Source organism: Eurytemora carolleeae, unplaced genomic scaffold (genome assembly GCF_000591075.1).
Source record: "Eurytemora carolleeae unplaced genomic scaffold, Eaff_2.0 scaffold51, whole genome shotgun sequence".
In the NCBI taxonomy this organism is placed as follows: domain Eukaryota; kingdom Metazoa; phylum Arthropoda; class Copepoda; order Calanoida; family Temoridae; genus Eurytemora; species Eurytemora carolleeae.
The window spans coordinates 241,558-253,755 of record NW_019396200.1 but is presented as its reverse complement, the minus strand read 5'-3'; the positions used below and the strand labels follow the sequence as shown (position 1 = coordinate 253,755).

The window sequence follows — 12,198 nt, the reverse complement described above, 5'->3', positions numbered from 1 at the left end:
AAAGTGACTTAACTAACCTAACATGTGGCCGCAGCGCTCGGCCCCCTAGCTCATCCTAGCCGCAGCGCTCGGCCCAGAAAGTGTCTTAACCTAACCTAACCCTAAATAACAAAAAAATAAACTAATTTCGTCATGTATAAAATTGATAGGAGGGGGGGGGGCTGGGGGGGGGTCCAAAAATCGTTCACTAGGACAGACCCTGAAACTGGATTAATCAAAACATATGTTTCGGAATAAGATACTTCAGTTCATATTAAATGAGTATAGAACTTAATCTAAGAATCAACTGCCTTAACTTCTACATAAAAAATATCCTAGTAAACAAGTTTTAGATTTAATCCTATTGATAACCATTAACCATAACTTTCCGAAAGAAATCTTCGAATTACTGTAAATAAAAATACAGTGTCTTGGCTGACGACACAGGTAGTTACTAGTTTCGGAGATTTTTTCCAAGCAGAGTACACTTTCTGCTACGTGTACCTGGCTTTCTCTCATCTTGTATTAGATGCTTTATCAACAGAATTAATAATCAACGAAACTATAAAGACAATTAGAAGAAATGCATGTGTTTCTACTTTTTTACTGCTGGAAAGGATCGTAAGTCGGTTTAATATGACCATACATATTCTTTAAATAGTGGTATTTACACGTCGAATGCACACATAGCTCTGTAATATGATCCTTTAATTCGGTGATTCTGTTATAATTTAAATCAAATATAGACTACAATATTTGACAAAAAAAACTTTTACTAAATATATGTATATTTTTTAAGAGTTTCATTAGTTCGGTTAGTTTATAGTTCATGTACTTGATCGAGTGCATGAAAAAAATCGAAGAAGTATCGAAGTACAAATTGTAAATTTTACGCGGCAACATTATGTATTTACGCTCAATGCAGCCGGAAAACTGATCGAACGTATTTCTCCGTATTTGGCTTCTCTTATCTTTACAAAACAAATTATCAAATATGACAGTGTATCTTGAACATCGGAGCAATGCTTTACACTCGTATGTATTCTTTTATTGACTGGATTGTCTCAAATGAACTCTTCCTTAGAAGAAGAAATATACAAATTATCACCTATATTGATCTGTTTGAAACATTTAGGTGTTTTAAAGAAAATTGGGTCTATCCTAAAGAACGATTTTTGGACCCCCCCTGCCCCCCGGTCCTCCCCCCTCCTATCAATTTTGTACATGACCACTTCTTTTCAGCGGTTAGGTTAGGTTAAGACACTTACCGGGCCGAGCGCTGCGGCTAGGACAGGTTAGGGGGCCGAGCACTGCGGCAACGGGGACCAAGGGTTTGGTTAATTTATGACATTTTCTTTTATTTAGGTTAGGATTAGGTTAGGTTAAGACACTTTCTGGGCGCGCCTAGCGTTGCGGCTAGGACAGGCTAGGGGGCTGAGCGCTGCGGCCACGGCCTCCCATCAATTTTGTACATGACCACTTTTCAGCAAATTTATTATTATTTAGGGTTAGGTTAGGTTAAGACACTTTCTGGGCCTAGCGCTGCGGCTATGACAGGCTAGGGGACCGAGCGCTGCGGCCACGGGTTAGGTTAAGTTATGACACTTTCTTTATTTAGTGTTAGGTTAGGTTAAGACACTTTTTTGGGCCGAGCGCTGTGGACAATGGCTCCCTTCTACAATCTTTTTTGTACATAACCCTCAAATTTAACGGGCCTAGTTTTAGGGTTAATCCTAGAGAACGGTTTCTGGACCCCCCTCCTTAAACTTTGCACTTACTAATTTTACCTTAAAGAATTGAATTTTCATGTACACATTTCTATGAAGAAATCATTCTCTAGGAAATTAATTAAATCTCGGAATTGTACAAATTTTAAAGGGGGGGGCGATGTGCTAAAAAGCGTTCTCTAGGTCAAACTCTTTTTAACTTAACGAGCACCATCGTCAATCTTAAACAGCCACTGTAAATGAACCAAGCGGGATCCTTAAAATGATTTAGATAAGTTTTTGAATTAAATTATAATTTAATTTATAGATATGTATTTCAGGTCTAATTGGGGGTATTATGAACCGGAAGAGAACTCAGACCGAAGGGTCAGATGCTTCTGACCACTTCGTTTCGGTCAACGAAAGACCTGTCGACGATATTAGGGAGTTTACGATAATCAATGAAAAAATTATTTCTCTTAACGACATGAATAATCATTACGAAAGGCGTGATTATTTCAATGTTTTTAGTGTTTTTGTTTTACTTAAAGATAAATGATTTTTTTTAACGATAAAACAAAAAAATATGAACCAGCCAAAAAATAAAATAAACTAAAATACAAAAAAATGATTGAAAACTGTTCAGTCTTGAATTTTTCTACAAACCTCACACAATTACCCTTCTAGTCGCCTGCATATCTGGAATAACATACACTGCATTTGCTAGGTATTTTTTATGTAATTAATTCCAACGTAGGTTTTTTAACCTTGAATTAAAAGAGATTCACACCGATTATGTCTTATTAAAAAATGTCTGAGTTTACAGCTTAATGTCACTCTTGAAATAAAAGGGAAAGGAAGTTTTAAATCCCAGAAAAGATTGGGAAATTGATACGCTCGCAAGTTTTNTGATGATAAAGATTATATTTTCATTTTTCAATATTTTAGAGATGAGACAGTTGATTATCACAGTAACCTGTATACTGGGTTAGTTGGAGTATCAATTATATTTTTGATAATATCTATTCTCACCCTTCCGAACGGTCCATTCACTAGACCCCACCCTGCAATATGGAGATGTGTTCTAGGTAAGATTTCTTTTATACTATCTCTAATTAGGGAACCCAGCTTTGCCTGAAAACTGAACTTTCGCTTTAAAAATCAATCTTTCCAACTTGAGTTTTCAAGCCAAGCTAAGAACAAGTTCTATCGAGTTTTCTAATCAAAATCACTTTAAATCAAAATAATCAAAATAATTTTATTTTGAATAATTGCAGGGATATCTAAAATGTATTTGATTTTAAATATTTACAGGAATGTCTATAAAGTATTTGATTTTAAATAGTTACAGGGATGTCAATAATGTATTTGATTTTAAATAATTGCAGGGATGTCTTTAATGTATTTGATTTTAAATATTTGCAGGGATGTCTTTTATGTATTTGATTTTGAATAATTGTAGGGATATCTGAAATGTATTTGATTTTAAATATTTACAGGGATGTCAATAATGTATTTGATTTTAAATATTTGCAGGGGTGTCTATAATGTATTTGATTTTGAATATTTACAGGAATGTCAATAATGTATTTGATTTTAAATATTTGCATGGATGTCTAAAATGTATTTGATTTTAAATATTTGCAGGGATGTCAATAATGTATTTGATTTTAAATATTTATAGGGATGTCTATATTGTATTTTATTTTGAATATTTACAGGAATGTCAATAATGTATTTTATTTTAAATATTTGCAGGGATGTCTATAATGTATTTGCTACTACTACAATTCATGATTCATCAAGACTGGGCAACAATAAGGTAAATTCATCAAGGAAAAAAAGGTGCGACGAACGAAAAAAAGAAACCTTAAAAGTGAAAAGAGAGCAATTAAAGATTCTAAAATTATGCTTTATCATAAGAAATGTATAATCAGTGAAACTTAAAGGGACTGTAAGCGTAATTTCAAGTGACCCTCCCTACAAAGATGGCAATGCCCGATTTAAACGGTACCCTGAAAAGCTTTGTCTGAATTATGAATTAGATAATGATATGCATGTTTTTGCTTCTTTAAACTGTTGATTTTTATTTGTGTTTACTTTGCAAAAGTGACTTGCGTATTTCTTGCTTGTAAGAAACTTTGGAGAAATTTACAAAAATGAACATTTTTCGATTCAGAAAAACGACGTTATTTTCTACATGTTTGATCAGACTACAGTTTCAAGAGTACCGTTTTTAATTGGTCATTGTCGTCTTTGTATTAATGGTCCCTTGAAATTACGCTTACAGTCATTTTAAAGAAATTTTTATTAGCTGAACCGAATCCGTGTCAAATTGCAATAAAATCTAATCACTGGTTAAAAATAAGAAGATTTTAAATGATTTGATGTAAAACACCTAACAATAAAACCTTAATTTTTTCAGATCCGTTATTGTCTGGATAGATCCTAAGATGGCAAACTATTCCATAGACGCTGAAAAGGAACAATATTAAATCTATTATATAATGAGATCTTTTAATACTTCTAGATAAACACAAAAAAAATAATTTTTGGGAAAATTGTACTAACTTTCTTTTTAATCTTAGACTAACTTTTTTAATAAGTCATGGTAAATTTATTTATTCAATTAATTAAACATTTTCCATAGTGTTGCTCAATAAACTGTAAGATTGGAAAGCTGTATTTTACCAATTGTAATGTTAATAGGATGTAAAGAAAATAATTTTGCCAGTATCTTGAACATCATTTTCTTAACTCAAATGGATCTGTGTACACCGCACAATTGCTTTGATTCATAAAAATTGATTGAAATTCAGAAAAGTGTTTCCTTTATGATAAGTATAATGCTAGATTTAATGAGTGTTTAATTGGTTGGTTGGTGTAGGAGTACGGTCAGGATTGTTGGGATATCACCTTCGAACGACTCTACTCCCACGTCGATGTTTTCGCTTTCGGGCACTACTGGGGCTGGGGGATGAAGGCTCTCGTAATCCGTCACTACGGGATCCTCTGGTCTATTTCTATAATGTGGGAGCTAACTGAGGTAGGTGGAAATATAATAAAGAAAACAAGAATTAGTTTGCTAGATCACGTGAACGAACTCTAACCGGTACAATGGCTACTAAATTATGTTTACACACAAAGTAAAGTAAATTGAAAATGTCACCAAATTATCAATTATTACTTTTCAATTAAATAAAAAAGGATGTTTCTTCGGTTTACAGGTTTCTAGGTTTTATATTTCATAAATCTGGGATTTCTTACGTTTTTCTGATATTCAAACTTTACATTCATTATTTACGTTTTCTTAAAAATTAATATATTATTACTTTACTAGCTGAAGTGCCCGGCGTTGTCCGTGGTAAAAAACAAATTTCGAATTAAAAAAAATATTTGATTTTGAAAAAAAATCGATTGAAAAAACTAAATTATTTCGAAATTTTTTTTAAACCTATGTTACCCCCATGGTAACCATGGGTTTCCTTAAAAAATTTCAGCCCATTCCGTCCAGCTGTTTGTCCAGCCATACCTTACATTAAATTAAATTTGATATATTTGATAAATAAGTTTGTTAGTTTTTTGGAGTTTGATTGATTGATTTTAATATCAGATTAATTGGTATTGTATTATTAACTTTCTTGCAATTTGATTTATGAATATTGATGGATTGATATTTAAATTTGATTAATTGATTATATATAACTTTGAATGATTTTAATGTGCTTGTAAGTATTGCAGCTTGGCTTATTATTTGATTTTATTAATTGAATATTTCATTGCTGATATAGTTTTGATTTTTTTCATCAATCATGGATCATTTTATATTTTTAATAATTAATTTGATTTCCAATAATTAATTTTATTTTCAGGTTATGTTCGGACATCTTCTTCCAAACTTTTACGAGTGCTGGTGGGATAATATGATTCTAGGAAACAATTAGAAAACAATAATAAAGAGATACTTGGGTGTATATTTTCATTAAAAATCCCCCCCCCTGTTATGAAAATCATTTTTTTATGAAGTTTTTTTATCTATTCTAGTTTTTGAATTTGGGAAAAGAAATGGTTTTTAGAGGAAAGTAAATAAATATTGTGTAAAAAGCATGAAAAAGGATTAAAAAACTTGCCGCTTAATTTCCATTTTATTGTTATTTTTTCCCCAGATCTTCCAACATCATTTTCCCCTCTTCCTCAAAATATACATTACACCCCTGAAAAAATATTAATGAACGAAAAATAAATTATAATTTATTAAAATTTATTAAAACTAGGCTTTTACTTTTTATTGTGGCTTTATCTCTGAGCATCTTCTCTTTGTACAGTATAAAACAAAAACAAAAACAAATCGCGCTTCATCGCGCATTTTGAAAATTTTACAAAAATAAAAATTTTTGATCATTGATTTGAATTGATCATTCATAAACCTTCTTTGGGGCCATGTGAGGTCCCACACAAAATTTGGGTTCAGCCGTTTGGTCGTTTATTGGATTCAAACAAACAGACAGAAAGACAAGCTGAATTTATATTTATGGATGGGTTTCTAACTGTCCAAACCTAGATGTCATGATCTGCAATGGATTGGGTATTTTCACTGGAATGCAGGTTTGTTTACTCATGGAATTTTTTTTTGTAACATCCCCCCCCCCCCCTGCTATTTTTCTTACTGTCAAAACTTTTAGGCTAGTGCATGAGTTTTTTATTGATCAATTGACGCAGAATTGTCATTTTTAGTTTCAGGTTTAAATGACGCAACTATTTTTTTTCGCAGGTCTGTAGGTTTCTGGAGATGAGAGAATATAAATGGGAGAGCATTAAAAACATACAAACCACAACCGGAAAATTCAAAAGGAACAGATTTCTTAATCTCTAGAGCTAACTTTTTTTCTCTCAAATTAAACTGTGAAAAGAAAATTTCATTACACAGTAAAATTTATTTTTAAATATTCAATTAAATTACACAGTCCTCCCTAATCATTTACTTCAAAGACATGGGTCCCAAGATTAAAACTTCAACATAGACTAGGTGTGCAAATCCAAAAACTCGTGCATGCTAAATGCTTGCAAAAATATTTGCAAAATAACTGCTAGAATAGGTTATTTTGATCTTTCCATGGCCAAACCCCAATTTAAAAAAGATATAATAAGATCAACATTTTGATTACTTAACTCTTTTAATAATGTCAAATCAGGGCCGACCCCTCTTAAAATTCAAATTTATATACTATAGTGCACATAAAATGGGGGTTTTTTGTAATAAAATGATCAAAATAACCTATTCATGTTGTCATTTTTCAAATATTTCGCAGGAACGAGTTTTTGGGATTGGCACATCTAGTCTATGATAAAGCATTAGTCTTGATGATTCCAAAATGCTATACATTTGCCCCCTGAAGTAAATTATGATTAGGGAGGACTGTGATTAATTGATAAATCTGTAGAGCTATGCTTCAATTCACTCCGGAATCCTGGACTCATGTTAGGTAAATCAAATCAAATCAATTAAAATCAAATACTAAAACGAAAACATATTATGTAAAAATGGGAGTTAAACAAAACCTAGGATGATCATTTTAGGTACTTTTAAACTGTTTGAGAAGAAGTTTCTCTGCCTGAGTCTTTTGATCCTAAACTTACTAGTTTCTTAATTCAAATTAGAGCTAGGATGTATATGTATAGTATTCACCTGTCTACAAGCCGATGATGAAAATTATTTCTAGGGCTGACTACGAAAGTAGATCTAAAATCAATTGATAAACAAAATCATCCTTTAAGTTTTTATTTTGATGAATTAAAGAGGAATTTAGTGAATAGCACAATAAATATATTTAAGTATCATCTTTCCGTCTTAGACTAAAAGTTTTTAACTAGGATTTATATTAAATATTTGTCCAAGTATTAAACAAGGCCAGGGGTATTCTTTTTCATTATAAATTAATTCTCTTATATCCTTTAAACTGAAGATGTAAATTGAAAACAATTAAACTGCGTTGAGTTGAAAATAAGTTTATTACAAAATGATAAACAAAAATATATGTCCCTGTTTGAACATGGATAGACTAGTAGAGATAAAGCTTAATCTTCTTAGTAACAGCAAAAATATATTAATTTAAATCAGGGGGTGAACTAAACTGCGGCACCCTTTTGATTTTTTGTTCATCAAAATTTCTTATGCGGAATAATGAATATGTCTTATATAAACACATTATGTAAATACAACTTTCTTGTGATTTTTATAACATTTTTAACACCGCCTCACACATATATATATTGTACTTCAAATCATGTTTTGAATAATTAGTTTTTATATTACAGATATATATAAACTAATGTTTTTATATTACAGATATATATAAACTAATGTTTTTATATTACAGATATATATAAACTAATGTTTTTATATTACAGATATATATAAACTAATGTTTTTATATTACAGATATATATAAACTAATGTTTTTATATTACAGATATATATAAACTAATGTTTTTATATTACAGATATATATAAACTAATGTTTTTATTTTACTAGATGGCTAGACCCCAACTCCAGCTATATGCGTCTTATTGCTATTATTCAGTTTATTCTAATCTGGCAGGTAATTAGTAATTAGTAATTAGTAATTAGTGATAAGTGATTAAACTAAAAAATATTTAGTAATTAGTAATTATTAACTATTAATTAGTCATCAATAGTTGGTATTTAGTAGTTGGTAATTTGTCATCGGTAATTAGTAATTGGTAATTGGTAATTGGTAATTGGTAATTGGTAATTGGTAATTGAATTACTTGTAAACTTGTAATTCGAAAAAAGCTTGTTAACAATTAATATTTAAATAGAAAAGTCGTTATAATTGTTTTAATGTAATCGCCGACATCTGTAGTAAAGAGATATCTAACTGAATATTATTTTGTTAGATAATTGTTGTTTCTTGTGTTTTTTTAGATGTGAGTTATTTCTGTTATGTTTAAAATAAATAGATTATTATTATATTAAGGTTGTAGAGTTGAACACGTTCTTTATAAAACACATATTCCCGATGCCAACTGAACACCCAATCTGTGTTGCTAGGTAAAAACACAAAAGAAATGATACAATATAAATAGTAGATAATTTTCATTAATTGCATCATAATTGTTATCTGAAGACTTTAATTTTTTCAACTTTACGGCGTTGTTAAATCTCTAATATAATACTTAGACTAAACAGTCAAGATGTGATGACATAAACATAGTTGTGGCGGGGGGGGGGGGGGTCCTTGGGTTTCAGCAATTAATTTGAAAATAGAAAATAAGAATCAGAAAGAACGAAAAGGACAAGGAAAAAGAAGAATTACAAATTGAATATCAGTAAAATGTAAAAAGTGTAAAATGTTGTATTAGTTAAAAAAAAATTCTGCAATTATTATAATACATAAAGTGAAACCCTTAATAACGAATACATCGAAAGAATTCATCAAATGTCGTATTCTTCACTTTCTGATAATGGAATGTTGCAGATATTTAGTTTTTTAATTAAATGATCATATGAAACTCTTTAAAACTGAATACTGAAATACTGAAATTTACGTAATAAAGTATAAAACTCATTGAAAAATTGTCAAGACGATATTTGATAAATTCTTCCGATGTATTTGTTATTAAGGGTTTTACTGTATTGAAACTCTCCGGGCCACGGAAGGCAAAAGAAAATATGGATAAATGATAATGGTTAAAAACTATATAGGGAGCAAACTCAATTTAGGATTATATTTGAAAAGTATCTAGTCCCATTCCATTCCTTTTTTATCTATCGTCCTTCTTTTATCTTATTATCCAATTATAAGTTTTCTATTTTTACCAATGTGTTTTTTCATATTTTCTTCTGTTTAGGATTCTATTAAATGGTTTAATCTCAGCTCCAGCTATTAGACAGTATTACACCTATGTGACGGATCCCCAGTGTAAGAGGGTCGGAACCCAGCTCTGGGTCTTCATGATGATTGCGCTGAGGTACCTCGTCTAGGTTGCATTTTCATCCTGCATCAGATAAAGGCCCCTCATTAAACTATAGAAATTTTTATCTTGCACTAAAACTTGTCTCAAGACATTTGATAAAAAGTTCTTAATTAAGAAAAGTTTGACATTCTTACATCCAACTAGTCAAGTTTGCTTTTCTTAATCTAGCGTGGATAATTAAAGTGACATTAGTTTTCAAGGTCTTGCCAGTAAATCCGTAAAAATTTGATAGAAGTTGACCCATTTCGACAAAACTGGTTGATTTCTAAGTACAGTTAATATCTAAAAAAAATCTTCCTCATTTAATAACTTGTTTTTCCTTTTACCCCGATTTATAAATTATATATTTCAGTGAGTTGATTCTTGTACTCAAGTTTGGTTTGGATATATTCTCGCACACCCAGATATCTAAGATGTTGGTCTGGTTGTGTCTCAACATAATTGTTAGCGTTCTCGGAGTTTTTGTAAGCATGGAGGTAAACTCCTTTTTTTCAGCGTTTTTATCTACAGGGCTACCCACCAACAATGAGACTTCAGAGACGACTTAATGGAATTCCTCTTCTTTCTTAATTCAAGAAATTATAAAAATTCAACCTTCAGCTCGCCGTAATTATAGAGTTTTTGGTCGTTATTAAAGCTTTATCCGTTGTGAGTAACCCTGTATGTTATGTTAACCTAAAAGAAAGACAGCCATGGTTTATTTGTTCCAACATGTGGTCTATATGATTTTTCATCAAACTACATTTTTACAGAGAAGAATAATGATAATAAAAACAACAAATTTGTTTTATAATCAAAACAATGAAAGTTATAAGTTTATTGTCTAGGTATTCAAGTGGCGACACAATAAATCCGAATCGGCTCCGCCCCAGGATGAAGTGGCGGAAGATGAGATGGTTTCCCGACTTCTCAACTCCGCCGGAGAACCTGCCGTTCGCAGAAGTCCTCGGCACGCGGGAAAACCGGAATTAAAAGTTCGGAAACGAAATGTCCAACTTCCTCCTTAAGTTGAGAGGGATTACGACTTTCTTGTTTGTGCCAAAAAATGTGCTAAATTCGTATTCTTTATATCTTGAGGCATTATCAGTGTTTAGGATATTATGAATCCAGAGTCCGAATTTAATGAATTTGAGCCGCGTCTCGAATCCGCCCAAAACCGGTTTCATTTGAGCTTAAATCTTAAAACATTGAAAAAATTTGAAATGGAACCAACCATATTTGAGCCGCGTGTCAAATTTAAGCCGCGGCTCAAATTTTTTAAATTCGGCCTCTGAATACATTAATTAAATTTCTTCTAGTTCATATCGGTTCTAGCCAATTAGTCCAATTTGTGAATATAGAAGTAAAAGTAAGGAAATCATATTCGTGACCCGCTAGTTTCCTTAATCTTTTATCTCAACTCATTAGCCAAAAGAGTGATATCTAGAGCTCTTTGACGATACACCGAGTTTATCAGGAAGAAATTTCAATCTTTTTGGCTTTTTTCACTTTTGTTGAGACAACATTAAGAATGGCGTTTGTATTTTTAATTCTCTTATTTTGCGGTTTTTGAATTTTTATTTGCTTTGTTTGTTGCCTTTAAATTTTTAATTTGTAAGAACAACTTTTAATGTTTGTAGAATTCAACTTGTTTTCAAAAGAAATATCTCTCTCTTAAACAATAAACATCCTGCCCCCCACCTGCTCTCAGTATACAATTTTGATTTTGTCAACATTTTTGTTCTCTCTCAGATAATATTTGAATTTAGGCAACCCTCGTATGAAAAAATCACAGGTCGGAACTGTTGTGGTGGGAAGTATCGTTAATCTTGAACGCTTAATCTCGACTAATACGTTGGTCTGCAATAAGATCTAAGTTTATCCTGAGTTTCACAACACACAAGTTCTGACTTCAGTTTATGTTTTTTAAACAATGTTATGAAGGAACAAAAGATTAAAAATGTTCCTGCTCCTGAAGAACTTTATGAAAATAGTCGATCAAATTTAAATTGTAATGAACTTCCGTTGTGATGTACTGTACATGTGACCGTTCAATGAAATATGACTTCTTATTGTGTATGTATTATGTTTTATTAAACTTCATAGATATATATATGTTCATGTTTTTAAATGATATTAAAACTCGAAATAATTAATAATTTTTTTATTTTGTTTATTTTGCACAAAAAGTAATTTTTTTCATTCATGATTTTCAAACCCCAGATAAAGTTTTTTGACATTTCTTACTAAAAATGACTGTGTTCATTGCAATGTGAATGGTTTTTTGTTGTTTTAAAATTTAACAATTGTTAAGTTATATGTTAGTAGTCATCAAGTAATAAATATTGGAAATTTTAATTTGTTATTTTCCAGAAAAAATGGCGAATTTACCGACATACGTCATCATACAGGTTTCATTGAATATTTGAATTTATGGAACAATACCAACCTAATTATAGCGGCTATGTAATAACAACAAAATAATTCCGAGAAATCCTTAAATCCTTCGATTTTTCAATCTTGTAATCCTGCAAT

General features: G+C 31.0%; 1 protein-coding gene across 5 annotated transcripts; it reads left to right on the top strand.

Moving 5' to 3' along the window:
* The first annotated feature begins 907 nt into the window (after positions 1-907).
* Positions 908-11,819, top strand: LOC111697928 (phosphatidylserine synthase 1). Of its 5 annotated transcripts, none has more exons than XR_002764411.1 (17): positions 908-1,014; positions 2,027-2,129; positions 2,332-2,412; positions 2,634-2,773; positions 3,444-3,507; positions 4,111-4,168; positions 4,573-4,731; positions 5,558-5,618; positions 6,247-6,290; positions 6,457-6,536; positions 7,127-7,168; positions 8,219-8,285; positions 8,685-8,758; positions 9,559-9,678; positions 10,037-10,160; positions 10,512-10,761; positions 10,983-11,819. XR_002764411.1 is itself a non-coding variant. In XM_023468084.1 (16 exons), exons 1-16 carry the CDS (start codon positions 1,002-1,004, stop codon positions 10,689-10,691), a joined length of 1,410 nt encoding a protein of 469 aa, XP_023323852.1. In that variant the 5' UTR covers positions 908-1,001; the 3' UTR covers positions 10,692-10,844. The 5 variants fall into 5 exon arrangements, 1 of the variants encoding a protein (XP_023323852.1); XR_002764410.1 differs by having other exon boundaries at positions 10,512-10,795; XR_002764409.1 differs by having other exon boundaries at positions 10,512-10,795; positions 10,926-11,819.
* Positions 11,820-12,198: the final 379 nt, after the last annotated feature.

Coding starts and splice junctions, on each gene's coding strand:
- LOC111697928 (XM_023468084.1), top strand. Junction 4,732..5,557: donor TAATGTGGGAGCTAACTGAG/GTAGGTGGAAAT, acceptor TTTTATTTTCAG/GTTATGTTCGGACATCTTCT. Junction 8,759..9,558: donor CACCCAATCTGTGTTGCTAG/GTAAAAACACAA, acceptor TCTTCTGTTTAG/GATTCTATTAAATGGTTTAA.